General features: G+C 35.1%; 1 protein-coding gene across 4 annotated transcripts; it reads left to right on the forward strand.

Annotated features, from left to right (window-relative positions):
* Window positions 1–4,795: 4,795 nt before the first annotated feature.
* Window positions 4,796–25,177, forward strand: LOC111246498 (transmembrane protein 135-like). Of its 4 annotated transcripts, none has more exons than XM_086985674.1 (12): window positions 4,844–4,855; window positions 5,463–5,568; window positions 6,942–7,029; window positions 8,024–8,164; window positions 14,303–14,486; window positions 14,810–14,930; window positions 15,313–15,466; window positions 20,619–20,739; window positions 22,586–22,681; window positions 22,925–22,990; window positions 23,698–23,848; window positions 24,189–25,177. In XM_086985674.1, the coding sequence occupies exons 2-12, from the start codon at window positions 5,519–5,521 to the stop codon at window positions 24,328–24,330; spliced, it is 1,314 nt and encodes a 437-aa protein (XP_086841800.1). In that variant the 5' UTR covers window positions 4,844–4,855; window positions 5,463–5,518; the 3' UTR covers window positions 24,331–25,177. The 4 variants fall into 4 exon arrangements, with proteins under 4 accessions (XP_086841801.1, XP_086841800.1, XP_022651925.1 ...); XM_022796190.2 differs by lacking the exon at window positions 4,844–4,855 and adding an exon at window positions 4,862–5,086; XM_086985673.1 differs by lacking the exon at window positions 4,844–4,855 and adding an exon at window positions 4,873–4,926.
* Window positions 25,178–25,564: the final 387 nt, after the last annotated feature.

Here is a 25,564-nt window from a genome sequence, read left to right on the forward strand (position 1 = left end):
ATATAATTATACAAACAAAACACGAACGAATGAAGAAAAATGAACAGATGAAGAAACTTGAATAAATCCATCTTTAACATCACACGGTGTTTACTTATTGTCAATGAACTTTTTAATGGATGTACTTTAGTATAATGCATCCATTATTTTTGTGAAGAGTAGACGTATCTAGTATAAAAAGAGAATTAAGATTACTGATGAAAATTTTCCATAAGTAATAAAAATTTGTTCTAGCAACAAGAATAAATTATTATATATTCGCTGTCACTCTCAACGATCTTCTCCCACATTTCAACCAATTTATTCATTCCATTTCGCCAAACATTTTCAGCTCGGGTGTTGCATCACTTAACCGTTTAAATTTTTGTTGTGCTCTTTCTTGTCAACTAAACTGTCACTAATCTAATTAGCCAATAATAGGAAAAGAGGTAGCCAATTCGTGTGAAGGTGAAGTTATGAAATAACCTCCCTCTCAAGTTTTTACAAAGAGCGTCTTTAAGGGCCTTTACCATCTGTGATCTAGCACAATCCGGCACAAAGAGATTTTACCTTATCTTTTTTTTTCACTTTCTGTTTATCCCGTGCGTATGCACACAACTTCTTAGACTCATCCTTTCGACATAACAGTAAAACCTGCACCATTAGAGCAAAATCTACCTAGGGTATGTTTTACTGGCTATGAAAAGTCGTGGAAATCACACAAGTAGCTTCGTTGTAACTATTAAACGTTTTTTCAATCCAAATAATAATTTTTCAACGCTGAGGTTGATCGGTGGTTACATGCTTATTCTTCATAATTATCAGGGCATTGTATTTAAGGGGGCGCACATTAACCGCCTATATAACACCTTACATACCTTCGTCCAGTGTATCATCGAATCATTTACATTGGATGACCTCATTCGCCCAATGCAAATGGCCCATATACAGATTTTTGTTGATCGTTTTGTTTTCTTAAGCATTTTTTAGTATTTAAGATCTTTCTAATTCCACGAAACGCAAATCGTGCTTTTTTCAAACCGATTTCTGACTTTATTCTAATTTTAAACGTACCTCCCGGGAACGCCGATTCCCTTCTCCGCTTTATACAGACATCAAGACACAACTTCTGATCATCCTTAATTTTTTAACTATTTTACTAAAAATAGTTTTGAGGTAGGTGACTAAAAATATCAAATCACTTAATTGAAACGTTTTTTAGAATTCTATAAAAGATATTCCACGGATAACAACGTTATTGCTTTGAATAGTACATATTGGTAAAATAGTTTGCATGGAAGATTTCTGTGTAAAAGCCTGTCATTATGACTTCGTGTTGTCTGGTGCTTGGTAAGATATTGGAAAACGCTGAAAAATCTTGTTTATGTACTGTTTCCTTAGTTTATGATATTTCGTTCCTAATTTTTGAGAAAACCCCAGAAATTTAAGGTGTCTAGCGATAGTCATGTGCAGTTTATATTCTAAACCAATTCACGAATCTTTTGCCGGTCGTGTTTCTTGAATAAAGCGACCCTCATAAACCCCGGATGACCGACAGAAGCGGAGTATATCCTTCAGTTCTAAGACTTCAGCAAGTCACTTTTGAACTGTTCTTAAGCATGGAGTCTATATAAAGCACGATAAAAAGATGGCCACATCGGTAGATTTTTTTACCTCAGCGAAAGGCGGGATAAGTAGCTGTAAAAATGCATTTATTCCACCAAGATCATCCAGAGCTTAAACTCAACGTAAAATTCGGTTCACTGCACAGAGGAATTACAAGGGGTCTATGGAAAAGGAAAAAAGTACATCCGAGTGGCATATATATAAACAACTAGGGAAGAAGTAAGAGTGAAAGAACTTCGAGAAAAATCTCCGTTGCTTATATTTCAGTCTAATAAATTAACAAAGCACCAAAGATGAATCTGGTGGTCATTTTTGATTGACCTTTTCTGATCCCTTCCAGTAGGTTTAAATGTCTTTGATATTATACCCACTCTATTGGGACAGGTGCTTGTCAAATGTTGTCTAACTACTATTCATTAATTGACAGTAACATACCCATGATTTTACACACATGTACCCAACTCATGCCCGAAAACTATCTTTGAACGGCATTATGATGTGTACCCCAAGAAAAGAAACTCATACGATGGAACAATTCACACCCTTGTTAAAAATATCCCAAGTCTCATCAAGTTGTTATTCAAATGTCTGTAAGAACTGTTGCGGTTAATTTTTAGTTAAACCCGATATCCACGCGTTTCCTGGGTTTTTATAAGTGCAGAAAATTGCTATGCAGTTTCAGTGCTATTGGAATGAAAAACAAAGGCAAATTTCTATGCGTATTTTTGTTCTTAGGTCGAAGCTGCTCAATTTGAACTACACATAGGAAACAATGTCAGCTAAATGTCCTTTCAGGGACCACTTGGATAACTCGCATGATTTTAGATCACAGCATAGTTGAGTATAAATCTGAGCAATCACTTTACAATTATGGTACACAAAAATAGTTTTCGGCGTGGTTTTATAGACCCTGTTTTTCACATAGCTCTACAGAACAAGCTCAAAGGAGAGGAAATTACAGGACCTGCACAGCCATTCGATGTCACCGCCGTGCATCGAAGTCAACCGGCCTGAGAACATCGTTTGAAGCTGTCTTTAGTGCTTGACAATCTGCTGTGCTTGTTCACAGGCACAGCACAAGAAAAACGAAGTAGGCTAGCAAGTTTTTGCACACTCTGTGTTTTCGTTGGGCCTTGCAATAAGAAATGTAAGAAGATTGTCGTTAACCATAAATCCATTAGATCTGACTAATTTGTTAGACCGAATTGTGTTAGTAATAATACTTCTGGCTACATTTTCTTGAAGGGTGACTAAACCTATGTAGGCAATTTTTATATTAACTAATGGGCATTCGCTCTTGAGCTCCTGTTCCTATGTACACGAAATGTACTGTCGATATATGCAGTGTTCACACTGTCTGTTCTCTATATTTATATAACGCTATGAACAAATAACCCTAATAGGAAGAGAATGATCAATTTCGAGTACGCCTAGAGAGAGAGTGTTAGGGTTTGGAGCGTTTGCTTTGTAATTTTGAAGAATGTTTCGATAAGTTAATAAATTAATGCATGGAATGAACATTAACGCATACAAATGAATGAATAGGTCCTTTACACTCTTATATTTTTAAACATTGCTTTGTCAATATCTTTCTCCCAGGTGCTCCAAAATTAGATCAATGAATTTGGTGACATTGCGTTTGACTACACCCTAATCTGTGCTACTCACTGAACAAACTGAAACCAAAATAAAGGTATGCCGATAATTATTTCCATACAATACAACCTCACTATTTACGATATTCTCCCCATTATCCACAAAACTTGCGACTATCCGGTCCAAACTGTTTCGATTTGTAATCTGCCGCAGTGATAAGAACGGAATTGCAATTAAATATTTCTCTTATTGGTTTGTTATACTAATGCATAAAAGCTCTACGTTGAGTCTTAATAATTACAACCAAGAATTTACTGCATGTATATGCCTTGAAAGGATTGCGGTCAATCGCATTGTATATTCTCAAAAAAGATTAATGCATTCAGCTTGCTCTAGGACTAGGCAGGACTGAGTGTCAAATCTAGTTTTGATTGTATATACTTCGATTTTGCAACAGCGTTTGGCAAAGTATCTCGCCGTCATTTTATATCCAAACTACATACCTATCGACAACTAGGTGAGCTAATGACTACCATGGATATACAGTTAACTAACGAAGCGTCATTTTAGGATTTATGTAAATGCCAAGTCCAGTTTGCTTCAGAAATATGTGACAGGAATACCGGGAGGATTTCAGTTCGGCGTTGTTGCTTTCAAGATACGATTTTTGAGGGCATTATGAATTGAATTCGGATGATTCGAAATGATAGGGCTTATGTGATAGTCTCGTTTGGTAAAACATTACTACACTCCAGAATTGACGCGATATCAAGATGCTCCGATGACTCCAGTGTACGCGCAATTGTTACACGTTCAATTTTATCATCTATACGGACCTTACTGAGGTGGAGCACCCATACCATAAAAGCACATCAATTTTCCCTTCAAGATGGAAAAATATGCTATTTTTAGCGTATCTTAACGCTTCAATATGTGCATCTGATGATAAATTATATTGTATAGTATTGGACAATCTAGACTACCGGCGTAGAGAAGCATCTTTGACTGAAACGTAGCAAGAATCCTGTGTAAGAAACAACCATTGCTAATAGTTTGGGTATTAATTTTGTCGTCTATGCATTTTGTGCTACGTAAGAAGTGAAGCTTCCTACCATCTCTTGTAGCAAAATCACCTAAGTAAAACCAGCCAACGGTCTTCCTATCACAATCTGCAGTACATAAAACGGATTGCCACTGTAATATACGAAAACACTACCGCTACATCGCCTCATAGGAAAATGTCCGTGTTCGAAGTTTGTCATGCTCATTTAACCTTGAAAGCAGCTCTAAATAATGTTAAGGGATCTACATGTGTAAATTTTCCTTAACCTTATGGATCACTTTTCTGGTACATTGGTAAGAAAGCTAAATTCGGTCTAAAAAAAATAAATCCTTTTGGTCCATGTGCAATTAAGATAAAGCTGAAACTCTTCATGTCAGCTATTTATATTATGGCTTACTATATAGGTGTTACACATTGTCTTATTAAGATCATGGTAATAATTTCTAATAATAATAATAGATAGTAATAATAGATGCTCGCTCCTTGCCCTTTCTTTTTCTGTTGCAAGTTTCCCTTTCTCACAGCGACAGTTGGTGTCCTAGAGCACCGACAGAATATGCGGGCTAATGCTTCGGTAAGGGCTTGGTTTTGGTGCGTTATCATTTCTTCGTCAGCTTCATTCGACCCCAAAGTTCTGCCGAGGCCCCTCACCTGCTTAAAGCGTTAGCTCTAACTCTTCTTTCAGTTTGGCCAGATATTCGGGTCCCTAGCTCTTTGGTGCTTACGCTAAACCGAAAAGGAACACGTGTAGAACTACCTGCCCTATAAGTCACAAAAACAGCATTCAGCTGAATTTCCGTTGACGTGTAAATAAAAAAAAAGGTGACGTTTCAGCACTGAAGACTGCTGGCCGTAGATCCGGTAGATGTGTATTCACCGAGCAAGTGTCTTTAACTGGAGACACACGCGATAAAACTTTGAATTACAGCTCCTATTTTAGTGGAAGGCGTAAAAACGTGTAAGCCAAGTGGCGCTTGGCTTTATCTCACAGCAATTGAAAACTTATACCGATTGGACTTCTTTTAGAGAACTACGTGCCCATAAAATTACCAACTCAGAAAATTTGTACGGTTGCATCCTGTAACTTTTGTTCTGGCATCTAGTACCTCTACGCTAATCTTCGAAACACTATCTGTATGTGATATACAAAAGTGTGCACAATTTAGTTTTTGTTCTTGGATTTTTTTATCTTTGTTAGGATACATTAAAAACTGTACGTTGTTCATCAGTAGCCTTTGGATAACAAGCATCGACATGGCGCCTATTCAGAGTAAAACATATTGGAACCCACTCGGACCTTACAGGTTTGTTTCATGTAACACGTTTAACAGTCGGAAGATGAATGAATCACGAATGACACGGTGTTCTCCATTCAGTCTTACTTTATGCAGAGTTGGGCCGTCAAATTTAACGAAAGCTGGATAAAACATCATCAAGGATCAACATTATTTACCCATCTTCGTGTTTTTTTTATTTATTTACATTGATAACTTAATTTCGACAATCGCCGTTCGTATTTTTTGCACTTAACAGAAATACCCCAATAAAGTATCGACAATGATATGCAAATTTTATAAATGAATGTTCTTAACGAACTACTAGCAAATTAAGAGGACCAAAAAAATAACAACAAGTAACAGAGTTCCTTTAATTAATAACAAACCTTCCTTGTGACCTTGCCTATTCAAACTTTAATTAAGCCCCCTTAGAACCATTCTGTGCTATTTTCAACACTCTGAGATTATATAACCCCGGAGTTATAAAGACATGAACATAATGAATATCTTTAAAGTAACTGATTATCGATGAAAGTACTTGGTCTTTTTATGACAATAATCAACTGACTTATATCTTTAAGCTGTGTTTGTAGTGGATTGTAAGCGGTGGGTGCGGCTTGCGAAAAAAAAGTATAAAGCTTGCGTGAAAACTCAACTTTGTTTTCAGGAAACCTGGTCTCAAAAAACTTTAAAACTTCCGTTTCCACAAATACTCCACTCAAAGTTGTTGTTATTATGTGCTATATATATTATATAAAATTGACATATTATTTTCAGTTCATCTTTATTTTCTATGTATGATATGTGTGCTAAGATTTGTTCGAATTTAAAATTCGGAAAGCTTCATAAAAGTGTTTATTAAGTATTGCGATAAAAAGTGCTTCGACAGAAGCTTAGCCAACTTGTAGTATACATGTACGTTTTTATCCTAGTCAGAGTTGGTGCAGTGTTTACTACGTGCTTCTAATAACGCTTGAACCTTGAGTAATGCGTACATGATTGTGGGAAGTACTGCTTTCCATGGGTGAAGTCGCTTCATCTGACATTATAAGTGAAGCCTAAATATGCACATAAAACCACTGTGTTATAAAGTGCACAAGGTGACTAAACGTGTTTGCCCGAGATTCGTATTACTAGCTTAAGTTGCAACGCGGTGTTTGCAAAAAGGCGCACAAAGACCAGAGTGTCTCAATTTTAGCTCTATAGCGTTATGGTACTCTAGAAAAAGCGTTGTATGTGGCAAGTAAATAACAATGAGTATAAAGCATGCCTGCTTTTCAACATCCATCATACATTAAAATGAACGAGAACCATCTCCTACCCAACATGTAGATAATCGAATGCTTGATTTTTGAAGTCGTAGTACTAACGGTCTGATGACTATGGTAATTCCTTTACAGTGTACCGTATAACTGTTACGAGGTTGCTCATCCGTGGAATGTAAACTGCGCTGAGAGCAGTCTGAAGCTTTTTCTTCACTGCTATGAGGTACCAGGATAATTAATCAGTACTGTTTTATCATGATATAAATTATGCGATCTAATGAAATGACGTAGTTGTAAAACTTACGTGTTATAAAAAAGTATTGTTATTTTAGTAACTAGCTCCCAACCATTGTTAATGTTGGAACAAATCACCCTTTCTTGAATATATACTTTTCAGGGATGGTAGTGTATAAACACGATAGTAATAATGATGACAGGCAAACGTGTATCATGTTTATAAACTAAATGAAAATGTTTATGAACACATGAAAAAAAATGAAATCAATACTAGGTGAAACTTGACTAGCGATTTAAGTAAATTAAAATTCATTAAATTATATGATATCATCTATATTCATGACCTTGACACTTACTTTTTAGCAACTGAATTTCGATAGGGACCATTATAATGGCAAACAGAGGTGCTTATTCCACTTCATCAAGAAATAACCTGAGCAACCCTGCAAACGGGATTTTATAAGAAAAATCTAATAAGTGCATACTTCCATTATTTGTGTGGTTAAATATTTCTGGCGACTTTTTTTATATCGATATTTTCTAACTTCGTCATGGTCGTGTAACGCTTTAGCCTTCACCTATGATACTGGCCCCTTAAAGATGTTTACAAACAGCTAATGATCCAAAAGCGTCGCGTTAGATATTCTTCTATTATTATTATTATACAACTATATAATAAGTAATATTTATAAGTAATAAGTATAAGTAATATTTACAACTAATAAGTATAAGTAAAATTAAAACAAGTAGGAGCCAAAACCAGGGACAAAGAAAGCTTTGAATTTAGTTGGTACCGGAGGTGAAAAAAGCTATTTGAAGTCGTACAATACCGTGGAATACGCCTACAAATAAGCTTATGATGTAAATTTCGTACATATTAATCTTCTAAAAACTCAGTGTAAATTAAACTTCGTTGCGTTTTACTTTATCACAAATGTATTTTTAACGATTGTGCATAATCTTGATTTTCGATGACTTAGGAATCGCTGAAAATATATACCCCGCTGTACGTCGCGTCATTGATCTATGGAAGACAATTTGATAAGCAGAACTTAGTACGGACCCTTCAAAGTATCCTCACGTCATCTACATTTCTCTCAATTAACGCTGGATCTTTTCTGGTACGGGGTATAATAAAACTACTATGCATGGTTATACTATATATGAATGTAGTAATAATGGTGTGGGTGTCAATTGACTAAACCATTTGAGTTACGACAATGATTACGTCGACCCAACCATACTAGTATCACACAACTAACTACGAAAGCAATTGCGTATATTAAGCATAGTAGCTTGTAAAATTCTGCGGCTGGAAAGAGGTTTGGAATACATGCCGTTCAATGGATTTTTTTATTTTAAACAAATATACATTTGTATTTTGTTTTGAAGTTGGTATATTTGTTCAATTAATTCGGAGATATTTGCTTTTTTAGTCAATATTTGACCGAAGTGAGCTCGCAATTTATTTTTAATAGGTTTTTTAATATTGCTGTTTTCGTGCTGAATCAATATGTTGACTTGTTCTTATAATTTTAAAATTATATGGTAGAAACATATTTTTTTAATTCACTCCGCTGATTTTTGTCCTTTTTCTCTTACAAAATAATATGGTATAAACATTTCCGTGGGATAATTTAAAGCAGTTTGAAAACCTTATTATTTTTTGATATTCTTTTGAATGCTTAAAATTTTATAAATTATGATTAAATAAATTATTTCGCAGTATATATTTACATTGACTGCAAATTTATCAGATGTAATTTGGCATGTAAAAGAATACTAGGAAAAAATATTAATGAGGAATATTTTTCACCCGAAAGTACCTTGAAATAAGAAAAAAAACTTGTATTTTTTGTACAGAGCTATCGAACGAAAAGATAGTGAAAGTTTTACGCTGGCTACACTTATAGATAATTGTAAAGAAAAATACTAAAATATATATTTTTCACAGCAGCTTCCAGATGTTTTTCAATAGAGAAAATAAGTTTGTATCAAAATATTGACAGCGGTAGTGTTTGGAAAACATTGACTTCTGTAAACCTCACTGCTCGGTATGAATACGAAGAAATTTTATAATTACGCAGTATATTAAAAACATCGATGACCTTTAACATTATTTTACAAAGTATACATCGAATATGTCCACTCATTGATGTTTCAAATCTTTGGAAAATTTATATGTACTTCCACGGAGGTAGTTTTGTTTTTCCCTTTCGGACCTTTGTTGCCTTGAAAGAAAATCTTAATCACAAAAAAGAGAATCTTGAAATAATTAAAGCAAATGTAGCCACTGAAAGGTATAGTTTGCAAAAATGGTAGTCAAAGTTTATTAAACTCCAATTCTCTCAGTTTGATCTTCTTAAAAGTGTATATCTTTATCTTTGCAGTTTTGCTAAGACAAGAGTTGTGTGCTGCAAGTTCGTGGAATTATATCTTAGATGCAATGTGGGAATCAATCATTTTATACCCCTAGGATATTCTTACAAAATGTGTATATATATATAAAAAGGTATATATGTAAAAGTTTTTGCTTCTTAACAACTGCCAGGATTTCAGAGATGTTAATTTGTTTAGCTATGTAAATCGACTAATAGGCGTTTAACGCATTTTCCGCGAGGATTTTTGGTGATTTTGTACGTAGTTCACTTTCAGTTTTTTTGGTACGGCCATGTTTAGACCTGCTGATTTAATTGTAAAAGACTGCCTACGATGGAAACTATTCCAAATTTCACCCATTTCAGCTTTGAGCTCAATGAGCTTTATATTATCAAAAACAATTTAGCATACGAACCCTGAGTTATGGTAGCTGGGTACCCGATAGCTCCGCATTTGTTGCAACAACAAAAACGGAATTGCACGTTTATGTCTTTTGTATCTATTGGCGTTAAAAAATCCTTATTGTGCAAAATAAAGGAAAATTTCTTACGGTACAGTTATATGGCTAAAATGATTCTGGTAACTGCACGACGCTCACCTACAATCAGACAAACTGATCCATAATATAAACAATTATCCTATAATATATACAGATCGTGCCACTGAAGAGAAACCTTTTCTCGTAGAAAAAATGTGCTAAAGGCTGGCGTTCGTCTAACTATTTTTCAAGTCATATAGAAACTGACATTTCGTGCATATATTATACACAGTATTATTCATAAGTGCGGCTATAAATGTAGTCTAAAAAGTTTTCAACCTTTACATGAATATGGCATTATTAGTCTAAAATATTGTGGTGATATAACTGTGCATAAGTTGAATCACATAAATGAACATTTCAAGCATGTTGGGCGCATAGTTGTTAACTAGTAATATTTGAATCAATTGACGTTAATCCTTTGGAATAAATAAAAAAGAAAAAGACTATCGAGTCGTCATCAAATTTTTGCATTGAGAGGCACTATGTCAACACCAGTTAAAATAGGTGGATACTGTTTACGAGACATTGCGTTGTATGTCACCGTGAAATTTTAATCAGCTAAATCTAAACGTACGATCTTGGTTGACGATGGACGTGTTGGACTGCAACCCCTACCAATAACATCGGAACAATTTACCAAATGGTGCTAAACGACGGTCGAGTTAAGATTAGAGAAATATCAATGGTCACGTTGTGAGGACGTGTTTGCCACATATTAACTGAAGATTTAGGCATTAAAAAGCGTGCTGTGTGTTGGATGCCGCATTTGCTCATTCAGGAGCAAAACCGCATTTAAACTAACATTTTTCAAAACCCTGCTGAAGTAATTTAAAAGAAATGAGTTGGAACTTTAGCATCGAATTATGACTGTAGGTAAAACGTGAATACAACACTATTCTTATGAAATTAACACACAGTCGAAACAAGCAATTGCAAAAGGGGAATCGGAAATAGAAAAAAGTCTATAGGCCGGGAAAATTAGCATGAGCATCTTATGCAATAGCCATTAAGCAGTGCTAATCGATTATTTTAAAAAAATAAAACAATGACAAAAACATATTACGCATCATAACTTGACAAGCCGAAGACAGAAAATGGCGGGAAAATGGCCGCATTTAAAAAATTGTCGACCACAAATTGTATTTATTAGGGCTGGCGTTCAGTACTTTCTTCTGTTCTTTGAATTTAAAGACTTGCTCGTGCGATAGCGATTTTCGTCGAATGAAAGGATCACCGCATCCGTAAACGCATATCTCTTCAGGTGGTGGTTATCTTTTTGGACGGATTAAAGAGTTAAAAGTATTGCTAGGAAATGTGTAAGGCTTGCAAGACTATTATGTTCGGAAAAAAGAGAACATTTGATAAAATAGGACAGGTTTCTGGCTTAAACTGGAAACCCTTAAAACTGCCTGCTTATATCTACCTTATTGGTCTAACTAGTCTTAACCCGTTTTGCAATTCATATGAGGAATAAAAATAGTTTTGCATTATGGGCTTTAGTTGTAGTATTGGCTATTTCATAAACAAATATGAACTACACGGTCGTAACATAGTTTCTTTTTTACCGTTAAGCATAATTTAACAACATAAAAAAGTACAGAGCAATGTTAAATAGGCAGTAGCAAAGAAATCTGTTTAAGGATATTCCTTGATAAAAAAAAATAATAAGGACTATATATAAATGGTTACTGTGGTAAATCAAAAGGAAAATTTTCCTCTAAAATAGAGCCCTCGCATGGGAAATACATATTCGACCAGCATTCATACAACAAACAACAAGTAGCAACAAGCATGACAGACTTTTTTAAGTCTGTTAGTCTACAGACTTAGGAAGGTAATGATTTTAAAAATTCACATGTAGAAACTGTAAGATTCGCTTAGCGGAGCAAAATGGAAAATAATACATCAATTATTCAAAAGATATCTTGAAATATTTAGTGCTTGTGGGTGATGGGGATCAGATATACGGTAGTTGTATAGCTCAGGATCTCTTAGGAAATCTTAGGACTGGAGAACGTGTAGACCATAATAATCTGGATCACATTACAGGCGCTTCGCAAATGCGCTAACCTGTGCAATTGCACTAGTGCCATAAGACACGACAAAGCTTTTGAGGTCGGTACGGTTTGAACAAAAAGAACGAACTGAAGTTTCTAATTGTCAATTGGTTTGTCGTTAGGATGTACCATAGCCATAATGTGGAGCTGCTTGCCGTTCCGTTTTCGATAATATATGTTTGAACACAGAGCCGAAACCGCCATCATTTTTTGGCCATTTTCCTTTCAAACATGAAAAAAGCAGCAAAGGCTTTACTAGCTCGGGGGCTTAATGCGATTAATAATACAACTATAATTTTAATCACTTAGGATTCACTACAGACGAGTAAAACTCCTTGCACCTAATAGTTCTGTTTGTATTGGTCTAAACAGCGAAGAATAGGTGAAAAAATTCGCATTGTAGTGTATTCTGTTTTACCTTCATCTTCTGTGAGTTCGATGCTAGATAAATCAACGTGCATTGTGGCACCGAACGATATTTAATATTATAGAAACAAGTTGACTCCACTCAACTTAGGAGCCATATTTAAACATTATATATCTGCACATGCATAATTGTACGAACATGTGGTGGTAGAATTGTCACGGTTTTGCACAGGATAACGGCTAGGTTGAGCAGGGTTCGAAACTGAATGTGAGGGACTACCTTTCATGTCGGCTGGAGGCGGCCGTCTAAAACAATCCTTAAAGGTAGTATTAGACTTAAAACTTTCAACATTTGGTGTAAGTTCAAAAGACTACGTAGCCGTAGAAATTGACGGTGTAGTGCAGAACGACGTCAAAAAATCGAAGTTTTAATTAGAGACGAAATAAAACTACATCCTCTTAATGTTTTGTTTGAAGTACTCAATAAACAGATGATTACAATACGCTATTAAATAAATTTCGTTATTGATGCACCGGTTGGCTCACATTTTACGTGCGAATCTTTTGAGAACGAGTCGCGTTACCTACTTAAACTAAAAGTAGATTAATGCTTGCTGCTCAAAGTTAATGAATGGACGTAGATTTAGACTTGCAGATTTGTTTGCGGATGTTGGCGTTATTATAACTACACCTTAGCATTATTACAGCCTATACTGAAAAAATGACAAGATTTGTAAACGGTCATCCTATTCATATTTGTAAAAGGAAAATAGAAAATATAAATGCAAGTGGATAAACACATTATTTAAGTATCTAAAACTATTGAGCTAGCTTGACTAGATGTAATGTTCGTTGCCAACATGGTTCGTTCTCCATATAATAATAATAATAGTAATGATTTTTATAAATTATTTTTATTAATTTCAATTGTTTTATGTACGACATAGGGTTCGATACATGCACGCTGCTTCTAGCATAAGTTATGGTTATAAGTATTAGAGGATTATTGTATTAGTATCTGTAAAGTGCTACAGATATATGTATATATTCCGTTTAATTTTCTTGCAATATTACAAGCAAGCTTTAACTTCAGAGTGAGGCTAATGATAAGCTTATATGAATAAGTTTAGCAGACGTCAGTTTCTTTGGACTACGAAACACCTGTTTTTTGGCTATTTCTTTCATACGATTTTATAATCTTGATCTTCCTTTTGACATTCGAAAAGCAAAAAGGTTTGCAAGCTATGAGTTGAAGGCGTGTATTCGAGATCCTCCAGCCAGTCTTAAAAATTATGGGTACCTCGCATATGCAGATCAAGTGAAGGACAGCCCAACCCGTTAATGATATTATAAATACATAAAATGAAGCAGTAACTGCTAACACCCGCCGCTTCTTCAATCGCAAGCTCTCTTTTTTAACTGCGACTCAGTCTTTTAATTTGAGTTAAATTTAAGACCTACTTCAAAAGATTGTTTTTTTTTTACAGCTAGAGTCTTAGTTGTTTTGTTTTCAGATCAGGAAGAAAAATAATATGAAATTCTTTTTCATTGACAATTGGTTACGTAATGACTAGGAAAAATTGCAAAAATTTACCATTCAATTTCGGGCCATCCTAACAGCGTTTGAGGTCTCATAAAGTGCGCGTACAAGCTAACTATAATACGTACGCACAGCGACAATCCCGCAGAGATTATAAAGGCTGCTATTCCTTGCGCATGCGCTCTGAAAAGGGAACTAAAGATCCCACGAGTTAAAAGCTTGTTAATTCTGGAAATGCTAACTCTCGTTTTATTATGTAACTATATCCAATTCTTACTTTTAAGTATGGTCTATTTGTAACAAGATAATGAAAATTATTCCACTACGAAAGATATTTTGCTTACTTTATTGTAGTTGGCATGGCACGTTATTTCAGGCATGTTTCTGCACAATACGACAGTTGACTGGCAACTTTAGTTTAATGTCAACGGCATGCACTCCAGGTTTCGTCGCGTCCCTACTTGCAATTCTAGTGGAACGTCCAGCGCGGCGCAAACAATTGGCTGTGTACACCTGTAATATGGCATCGGAAGTTATCTACAATATGATTAAATTCCGTGGTATATATAGAAAATCAGGCTTGACCTCCATTTATATCTTTGCTTTTCTAATTCTTTATTTGGAAATAATCAAGTGCTATGTACGTTAAATGTATGTATGTTAAAAAGCTCTTTTCTTACTATTGTTCTTATTATCGTTTTATTAAGTTATAAAACTTAACTCAGAGTTTCCCCAAATCTAGATATGTTGAGTAAAATGGGTTTGACCTCAATGATCCATCTAGCACATGTTTTCACCTAACTCAACGATTCTCTTGTCAGAGGGTATTGATTACCGGGTTGAAAATAAGTCATGTCATATTATTCTTTGATGCTTTTCATAGGCTGGATAACTCCAATTCCACATTTCGAGAAATTTATGTTCGCAGTAAGTGCAGGCGTTTACCTATGGCTCTGCCAAAAAGGCCACACACATCCGAATGACCCTGTTAAGCGAATGTTTCAGTGAGTAATCAAGTTTTGTCTTTCAATACCTTACTATAAAACATCTACACCTAAAATACGTCCCATTCGTGAACACGACGCGGTTACTAGACAAGTTTTCGTTAGGGAACGACAGCTTAAAATTTTGACTGCATTTAGCATTATTGTTGTAAGTAGAACTAGAATTTTTGTTGTACCGCTTGCCATTCATATATTCGGATAATTTTAATAAACAGGTTTCTATTTATAGGTTTCTAATTGTAAGAAACGAACTAAAAATTATAGATAAATAGTTTTCATGCACTATAGCGCCTAAGCGGCGGTAGATAATGATGCATTAATCATTTCTACCTTCTTTTCTCAAAGTACCCGATTTAAATACCACATTATTTTCATTATTAAGATTTGTCGTTGGCGATGACGAGTTTACGAAAGGACAAGGTGTACCTGCACATGAGGTGTCAATTTCTGGAAACCAACTTCAGCAGGGAAGCGGTGATCATCAAAAATCTTTACACAATGACGTCAGGTCATCTTGTTACGGTTATGTCGTACAGGTAAACTGACTAAACTCGTACTCTAGCCGTTAGAAGTTATTACTTGAAGGGCATTTCCACCGATTCGTTAGATGTAACTGAAAATTCGATATCAAGTTGAAAGGATAGCGTGTATAAGGAATAAACATGATTTGTGTTTAGGCCGGCAAAAAAATCCATAACATTTCAAACAGCCCATTGGAAGTTTATGCAATGGTTTTGAGGCTGTCGATGCTCCGAACCGAATTCACTCTTATGCACCCCTTCTCAAAAACCTCTTTATTGATTCATGTACAAAAAATTAATATGTGCGCTCGGAACGTTTAAAAGCTTTAGTCAGTTGTTACCTATCAAAGCCTGCGAGCAAATAAACAAATATACTAAAATATTGCACTCACTTTTCTGAGATTGAAGCAATGTAGTCCAGATCAAGTAGTTTTCCGGAAATAAAAGATTTCTACATTGACTTATTGGTAACTACATATAAGTTTCGAAAGGGTTCGTAACAAATTTAAATGACAAATATAATACTATAACGACGGAGAATTGCCAAATAAGGAAAAGTGTTACCCTTGTAATCATCATTTTTCGTCACATCTACTTAAAATATTCGAAACGTGTCATGATATTAGCCTAGTGGGTGACATATTTGCCTGCGAATTTTAGGGACTTCTTGTAATTTAGCGGGCCTAGCCACACTTTGTTTTATAGTGGAAGCTATTCGTATGGTGGAATGCCCAATAGAAGTTATTTCTAATGTAATGGCAGTTTTGGTTTATTGCTTCATTTCTTTCTTATATATATAAGAAGTAGCATATATATACATATATATAAAGCTTTTTTGCTTTACAGAAATCATTATTTCTGTTTCATCCGATTCATAAATTTTATGTTGGGTAAAACAGGAAATGAATGTACAACACGTGATTTTTAGCGACACCAGGAATTATTCAAAGCCCGAACGTAAGGTAAAATTTTGTAACGAAAACAAGTGACACACTCTTGCAGAGCGAAAATAAGACCTTTGAATTTAAACGAAACAAAGTAAGTAAACGAAAAATCAGAGCAATAAATTAAAACTACAATTACTTTCCGGACAACCTCATAGTAGCTATTTTTGTGTATTATAGCATAGTACTTCTTTGTATTGTTATGTAAAATTTATTTTTTGTATAGAGGTATTACATTTATTATGCAGCTATTTTTTGATAATTTTGATATTGTATGTTTTCTATTTGATTCATAATGCATTGTGTCGCTTCAAAACATCACGTAGAGGGTTTAAGGGGCAAGCAGAAAAAGCTTCTCCGAGCACGGTAACGATTCTGACCGCATCGTCATTATTGTTTTTTCACTTCCTATTTATATATTTAAAGGAATGCCTTTTTTAAAACAACTTAATTATTACAGGGTACCTACTCACGACCTCTATTATATAAGTCTAAAATAAGAAAAAAAATCTATTTCCGTAACTTGAACGTGCTAAAGGAACGGTTGTGAAGACGCATCCAGCTCTTCGAAAAGTACATTACATAAAAAACGCCAGCAGTTTTTGGTGTTCATCCTTGAACACAAATTCTATTTTTTCTAAAAAATTTATAAGACTTAAAGGCTCAGAGGTTTAATAGGAATTTGAATTATAAATGGAAATAAATGCAGTCTTAGTATATTGATTGGATATACTTACTAGCATATCACAATATATTTAAAACCAATTTTTGGTTCACATAACATGAGGCCTCAATTCGGATAATAATTGTACCAACTAATTTTAATGCGTAATTTATAACCATTCAGGGTAGCAAGATGAGAATAATTAATCGACAAAACTGGTAATAATGTCACCTCGTGACTGCTTATTATTATTTCTTATTGCTTAAAAAATGTGGTCAGTTTGCAACAAAAGTGTCCGTGATATATCCTCTTCTATATAATTTTTGAAATTACAGCAGTGTAAGGCAGATATGTCTTCAGATTATAACAAAGGTGCAAAATCATATGGATGACCGACCCAAGCTTTTTTTTACTTTGCACTCAACTCAGTAATTCCTTTTTAATAATTTTTATTTACCATCGTGTACATTAGCAGTTTAGATTCATGTACAAAACAACGAACACTAAAACCAAAAACTTGCTGAGATGCTAATTTTTAAAAAACGGAAGCTTTTACCTGCACTAACCAGCAGTTAATATCAAATAATTTAGTCTTATTTACGGCGCAGCTTCTCCATTGTAAGAATTAGAAAATCGGCTTCCGCTTAAGTTAAAGACGGGTGCATGTTCTGAAAGCGTTTCAGCTGTGCTTTCTGGCGCCTCACATTATTACGCTGATGCCGTGTAGCCAGACAGGTACCAAATTTGCACCTTGAAGAATTTCTTTTAAATAAAGAACGCTGCAGTTTCACACAGTTAACTTTTTGTCCAAGTGAACGATGAATTGAGAGCGTTGCCTTTGTAAGTTCAGTTTCTCTAAACTAAAGACTAAAGACGCGGAGGCAATCAGCCACTGGCTCGTTAGATGCAAAAGTTATTTCAGCGCGCTACATAAGATAAAGCATTTCGTGACAAAAATCGAAGCCAATACAATACTCCAAACATATATTCAGGGCTAGGGCTTATCGACAAATGGGAAAGTTGTCAAGAATGGTGAACAACGCTAATGAGGTCTACTCACATTTCCATACCCATAAATTCAACAGCACGGCCATGAAGTGAGCATTTATGTGAACTAAAACGGCTTAGAAGCTTCTCGAAATTGCGAATGTCATATTCATGGATGTGGATTAAATCGAGGTCCATTGTTGTCTAAATTATCCTTATATTTCATTTCTTATTGGAATGAATATGATTCGTACCCTTCAGGGAGCTTTCCTATTAGGCTGGCCCTTCGATCAAACAATTATACGATATACCTAATCAATATCACATAGACTAAATAAGCTTTTTTTTTACTAACATACATACCGCTCACTTCTAAACAATTTTCGTTATTGCTATTATTCGCAGCGAAACTTTATTATTTATAAAAGTATTATTAGTTGGTTGTACTTATTAGCAGGCGATTTTTGAGAAATAAGTTTTAATGTTGATCATATTGTATATATATAAGTAAAAAGAACAAACTAATCACTAACATTAATCATTAACAAACGTTTGCGAGAACCTAAAGCATGAGTACGGGTACTGCAACGTTGGTGAAGTATCGAAGTAGTCGGGATCTACTTCCGGTCTACTAAATTCGTTCATTAGATAGCGTAAGTCGCAGTAGATCTACTGCGACTTACGCGGTAAGGGTAGATGCTGCTAAGGGTAGGTGGATATCTCAAGTGTCCGCAGCATAACGGCACAAGTATAAATAACAGATTCCGGATGAGTAAAGCTAATCAAGACATGGCTTCCAGCAGTAATAATACTTTGACGTTTTTTGTGTGAGGTTTTGTTCAAACTAGTAAATAGATTCAAATGATATATAAGCTAAACGTATCCAGGGGTACTGAAATACAAGCCGAACAAGATTGTATATGTAGCAATCAACCCGACATATTCTTGTATATCGAGCCACATAGTTAAATATTACAGTATTTTTAATACAAGTGCGTACTTTTGCATTGCGTTGTCTCTTCATTGTTTATTTAGTTTCGCATCTGAACATTATTCTATCGTAAACCCATTTGTAGGATGTGAGGCAACCATTTTATTATTCCGAAATGATCACATCAGGGTGTTTCAAATTAGGCATATTGTAGTTTTGTACAATAACGCCTTCGTTTTAATTTACCAAATCGTTGGATGATAAAAAAAATAGTCGGAAGTATGTCCTATTACAACCATGTATGCAGACCTCACACGCACAGTCTAATCCCCTAAATTTGTTGATAATAAGACATGTGAACCAGGCACCTAGAAAAAGATAAGAAACTTAGCCTTAGTGCCACAAACAGTTTGCGTCAGATGGATTAGTCGCCTGCTGGTTAGCGGATTTAAGATTCATCTTTGTGTGAAAAGATTGTAATTGTAAAATAGGTTTCCTAGTAAGTGCATATAACATATGATGCTATACTTCAGACTCCTTAATAAATATATGGCATTCCAAAACGTTAGGGTATACTGAGTCACTAGGAAACAGGGCTTCTAGATAGGCGAAGATTTCGTCTTAGACAAGTACATGCGCACGTAACTGCCCAAAATAGACTCGTCGTTAGCACTTATCAATAGGTGAATAAGTAGCTCTAATGTCTATCCAATTGATATATGGCAGTTCATCAAAGCCTGGCTGGGAGCTGCAAGGTGTGCATAAAGAGTTTTTGCAACTAGCGACTTTCAAAAGAAAATATCAACGCCATTTTACCCAGGTTACGCCAACACTACATCCGTACTATGTGTATCGTTGAGTTAGCAAGATGACCCGATGAGACTTGAATACTTGTAGAAGCCAAAGTACTAATTACTGATTTTAATTATAAGGATGAAAATACGCAGGGCGGGAAGTCTTATTAATCTCACTTTGGAAAAGCCCTTGCGAATGAGTAGAGAAAACTTCAGTAAAGTGGACTCGATCCTACATAACCAAATTTCAACATCGGTGCTCGATGTTATTATATTGGATCAAAATAGAGCACAGGATAGTTGCGTCTATTAACGTGGCCAGCAGGGACTAAGATGAAACTTATACTTCCAGTATAGGATAATCGAAGATAGAAAGGTCAGGCCGTTTCTTAGTAATATGTTTTTTGTCATTTATTACTAAATACCTTTTGTCTACATGAAGAATATCGTAGTGATGATGGTTGCTCACGGCGCAGAGGACTCATGTACGTATATTCTACTTGTAACAAGTCTTACAAAAATTGTACACCTGTGCATCAAATAGTGTACATTAACGTCCAACGAGAAGCTTCGTAAGTTATATCGTTGGATTGCTCGAACGTGTAACTATTTTAATATGCCCTGCGATGTACTTCATTGCAAACTTCCTTCTTTAGTGATATAAATGAATGTGATTTCGAGCATATATAGAATGAAGCCAGCCCGTAACGTCACTAGGCGTTACACAAGGCACAACAAAATGAGAAGAAAAGGCACACTATCTTATACGAAATGTATGTGTATCACGGTCACAATGCTGGCAATGGCTTCACATGTGTTTCTTTGCGATTCTTTTCTTTTTTTTCAGGGTTTTGCACGGTCGTTCTTCGCCGGGTGGTTATTACGTGCAGTCCTTTGTCTCATTGCTACTCAGTCACTATCTAAAACGATCCGCTATAAAGAAGCATACAAATTTGGCATGTTTCTTGGTAAGTTCATTTTCCTAAACGAATGAACCAAATATGATCCATAGCTGCTTTTTGCTTGCTTGCTCCGTTTTCCGTCTGCTGCTTTGGGTCACACATTCGAAAATACAGAGCCACTTTAAATTCCGTATTTGTTGTTAGAGGCCGAATATATATCACGACTTCTACCTTCATTTCTACTCTTGATATTTTTGCACATCAAATTAATGTGTGCAATGACGGGACACTTTTCTGTGAGATACAAGGTCTAATTACAAACATTGTCAAGAAATAAACTTAACTTTTTACACGCATTTACTTTCTTCAGTTACACTTCTAACTGCATTTTAAATAATAGTTGCAGTTTATATTCTCGGACTCATGTAGGTGATAAGCAGTAGCTTAACCAAGTGTTCTTGAAAAAAAATCTTAATCCATTCGCATTTTCATTAGTGTGAATTTTGTTTTTTTTTTACATTTACCTAATTCGCTTGATTGAAGGCACTTGCAAATTCTTCAGTTGCGTTGAAGTAACCATTCGGTAGTGCCACCAGTCTACCTAAGACCAATTAAGTAACCAACTTCGAAGTTTGACAGCGCGCTTTAAAACGACGGTATGGGCTTGTTTGTTTAAATCTTCATATAGGAACATACTTCGGAAACTGCTCAGTTCTACTGGTAATAGTTATTAATAGATAATAGTTAGATAACAGATGTTACTACAGTTTGGTTCTGAATTTAAATAATTTTGTTTAGCCTATATATAACTTTATCTTAGTATGTCTGTCAATTTAGTTTTTCGCAAGTCAATCCAGTTTTTATTTTTTCGAGATTCTTTGCTGTCCTTAATGTACATTTTGAAAAAAGCAATGCATTGGAACGTATGACGTCACAACATCGAAGGGACCGACTGATATAATGAATAATGATCTAGCGTGCGTTACTTATGAATGAAAGGGGACGCCGATTACTCGGTTGTAAAACGTTTTAAGTGCTAATGTTTAACAACAATTGACGTTATGTTTCTATTGAACTTATCTCACTGCTTGTTTGTATGTGATATATATAGTCGGCAGTAACTATAACTTAAAAACATCTTTGACGAGGATCGATAAACGTTAAAAAATGGCAAACTCTTTACATATAAGGTTCTAAAATGGTTCATTAGACATCCTTTTTTTTTTACTTTAACATTAGTTTTAGAAGTTTTAGTTTAGAAGAAAGCTAAAGTATGTCGTTGCATTGCATTATATTGGTTACCTACAATTTTCCACGTTTTTTTATAAATACTGATTTGAAACATTTTTACATATTACTGTACTTTGATCCGGATTGAACTGATGAGCTTAAACCATTTCACATATCTTGAAATATAGTGGGTTAGCACGTTACTTGAGAGCCATCACTGGTTCTACCGCATCGGAGACTTAAAGTGAAATAATTGAAATAATAAAAATAGAAGTAGGAAACGAGACAGTCAAAAGGAATGACAGCACAACACTGTCCGGTCATTTCATCGTAGGAACAGAGCAAGCTACAGAAGGCTAAATATGTCCCCTTCATCAATCTTTTTAACTGCGAGGTAGCTGAGGCACTAGTGAGGCTGCTAATCATAAGCTTATTCCGCGTAAGTCGCGTGTTCGAATCTGAACATTTGTGCAAAAATATCACAACAGAGATTTTTCTCACGAAAAAGCTATCCCTACAATGAGAAGAAATTAAAGCAGAGCCGGGGAGATACATATAGATTTTACAAAGTTAAGAGTACACTTCATAATTTCCGTAGAAGTTTTCATAAGGATTCCAGCGACGGAAGTTGTGAGACACGTCAGACTGAGAATCAATAAAAAAAATTAACGATTCTATTCAGGTTCATTCGGTGCAATTTTTCGAGGCGTGAATTGTTTCCTTCGTTATCGAGGATATAGTCCCCAAAACCGCGCGGGTATTGCGGGATGCTTAGCCGGTAGGTGAGAATCTAGAGCTTTAAATTGAAACACTCATGATATAATTTCTCATACCATACGCATTGCTATTTGTATAACAATATTGAATTTTATTATACTCCATTATTTACACATGCTTCATAATACTTTTGACTTGCTTAAACTAGTCAAATTTGAACTCCATTTCTTAAATAATTTCAAGAAAGTATGCGAAGTCAACATCTTCATTTGCGCTCACGTAATTGTTGGATTTCAACTTTTAGCGCTTTCGATGTTCTTCAGTGGATCCCCATCTATGGCTCTTTACCTGGCTTGGAAAGCCCTTGAAGGTAATAATATATTTTGACTTAAACCTAAACGCTGTTTTGCGTATGTGCAAACTAAACTATCTTAATTTTTAGGGAAAGGATTTTTCTTTTCCAAAAATGTCGTACAAACCACCGAGTGTTTCTGTCCAAGCTAAATACTGTATATTTGTAGCAACATAATCCGCGCTCCAAAATCTACTTCATCTCCGCCGCTGATTTTTTCTTTTACATCTAATATCTCTCTATTTCGAGTTTCGATATTGCCGTTAATAATTCCATCAGACGGCTGGCTCCCAGCCAGCATCTATATGACTGAAGCTGCCTACCGGCTTTTGGCGGTACTTTAGATCGATAAGTTTAGTCGAGTAATATTATTAGTAGTAGAGAGCAGCAACAAAAACGTCGGACGAGCATCGCAAAGCTATTGACAATCATTTAATTTTTCTCTTGTTTTTACAGTTATGGAATTTTTCATAAGTAACACTCCATATAGTTACATATTTTTTATACCTGTGCACGAATCTTATTAGATGCACATAAATGGAATAAACTGAAATAAAGAGATACGCGCCGGCGCTTTTTCATCAGGTTCGCAAGTAATGTAGAGCAATAATAGTGGAAAGCCTATAATTAAGATATTACATTAGATATCCGAACCCAAATATAAGCAATAAACTAAATAGGGTATTTAAAAGATGTATAAATGCTTCTTTGGCATTGAACTCTAGGTGCATACGGTGCTTACGGCCGTCCAATCCCCGGTGCATCTGAACTACTTTACTCACTTTCGACAGCGATGCTCTTCTATGCGGCCGTATTTGAACCTCATAATTTACGGCCGACGTACTGGAAATTCATGAACCGAATCTCTTACGACAGGTTGGACATTACCTGCCTACTGTTTTTTAATGTTGTTTATTTATTTGAATAACTTTTAATGAATATAGACATGTTTTTTAATTCCTACTGAGATATCTATACTGCGAGTACTACTACTTTCGACGTCACTGCCATAAGTACTAAAGTGATCCACCAATTTCAGTATTCTAAAATAACACTAAATCATAAAATGTTCTATCGACGTTCTATATATCCGGTAGTAAGGACTATGGATGTAGTTAGCGTGTATCTATTAAGAGAAAAAGGTAGGTTACGTTGAAGGCAATACTTCACTAATTTTAAGAGGTTTGTTTAATCTTTGCATTTATATATGTTGCAGATTCACGTACGTGAATCGTAAAATATTTGACATGTACGGAGTGCAAAGCTCAAAATTATTTGGAGATTTCTGGCCGCGTCTTGATATGGATCACGTCTCGAAGGAGCTAACGGAACGCATCCTCATTTGGGTGCCTTTCTGAGTAGAAAACTGTGTGTAGACAAAGACAGATTTTATAGACAAAATTTCTAGGTAACTTGAGAATGTGCAATATAAAAGAAAACTACTGCAATACAACAATAGTGAATGATAACTTGAGCGATGGATGCGTTTTGCGGGCACGTGCAGATCGAAGCTGACTTAATGGATTTTCGATTTGTCACAGATCAAGGTTTGTTTATGAAAAATGTTATGTGCATACGGCGATAATAAAATAAGACCATGAATGTAAAGAACATGAATGCAAAATTTTAAACTACAAAAAATTGACATTTCAGGCATATTTTACATAAACTTCTCAAGAAATCCATTCATCGTGAATATTTATAAGAATTTCAACCCTTAGAATTCTGTTATGCCCGATGTACCTGTTATTTTTCGAGATCTGATGTATAGACGTAATCATAAATTTACAATGAAAATCCAAATTTTAGTTCTAATGAGCAACACAAAATGAAAAACTTACCGTAGACTTTTATTAACCATCAACACTATAATAATTTTAGATCGTGATTCAGGACTACTAAAAAACGTAGAACGATATAAAAATACCGCACCACTTAAAACCTATACGCGCGTAAAGCTAGAGGTTCCGTCAGCATAAATCAAATAACGATTTGCAATGAATTGCTTGATTTGTGACATAAGAATAAGAGCGGTATTTTATTTTAAATATAATATATATATTATTTGGGTAAGCGCATGACAATGCACTTAACTGAATAGTATAAAATCTTTGTAAGTTTTAGCAGGTGTGAAAGCGCTTTTTGACTTCTATCTTTGCTAGGAAAATTGTTACAAAATAAAAACCTGCATCCAAAATATTATAAGTATGAGTAATTAATTTAGGAAAGATCCAACTTTATTGCTTTTTTAACGGATTGCATACAAATAACATATTAACATAGTGAAACGTACGTCCTCTATTAAACGTGCTAAACATTAAGCCCAACTGACTTAGGTACTTGTTAGTACTGGGACTATTTATTTACTGGTTTGTAAGGCTGGCAGCAGTCACTGGCCTTAAGATGGATGCTTGTTTGAATATTAGCTGTAAGTATAGTTTTAAATTGCGTAGAAAAATAAACGGACTCGCGGCAAAGAATATTTACCTTAATCAGACCTTCCACTGCACTTGTATGAACATTAATTACCTTTTTGCCAAGAGGACCAAAGTTGAAACGGCGTACGATGTGAAGACTTTTAGTATAGGCTAA

This window comes from Varroa destructor, unplaced genomic scaffold (genome assembly GCF_002443255.2).
Source record: "Varroa destructor unplaced genomic scaffold, Vdes_3.0 BEIS01000003.1, whole genome shotgun sequence".
In the NCBI taxonomy this organism is placed as follows: domain Eukaryota; kingdom Metazoa; phylum Arthropoda; class Arachnida; order Mesostigmata; family Varroidae; genus Varroa; species Varroa destructor.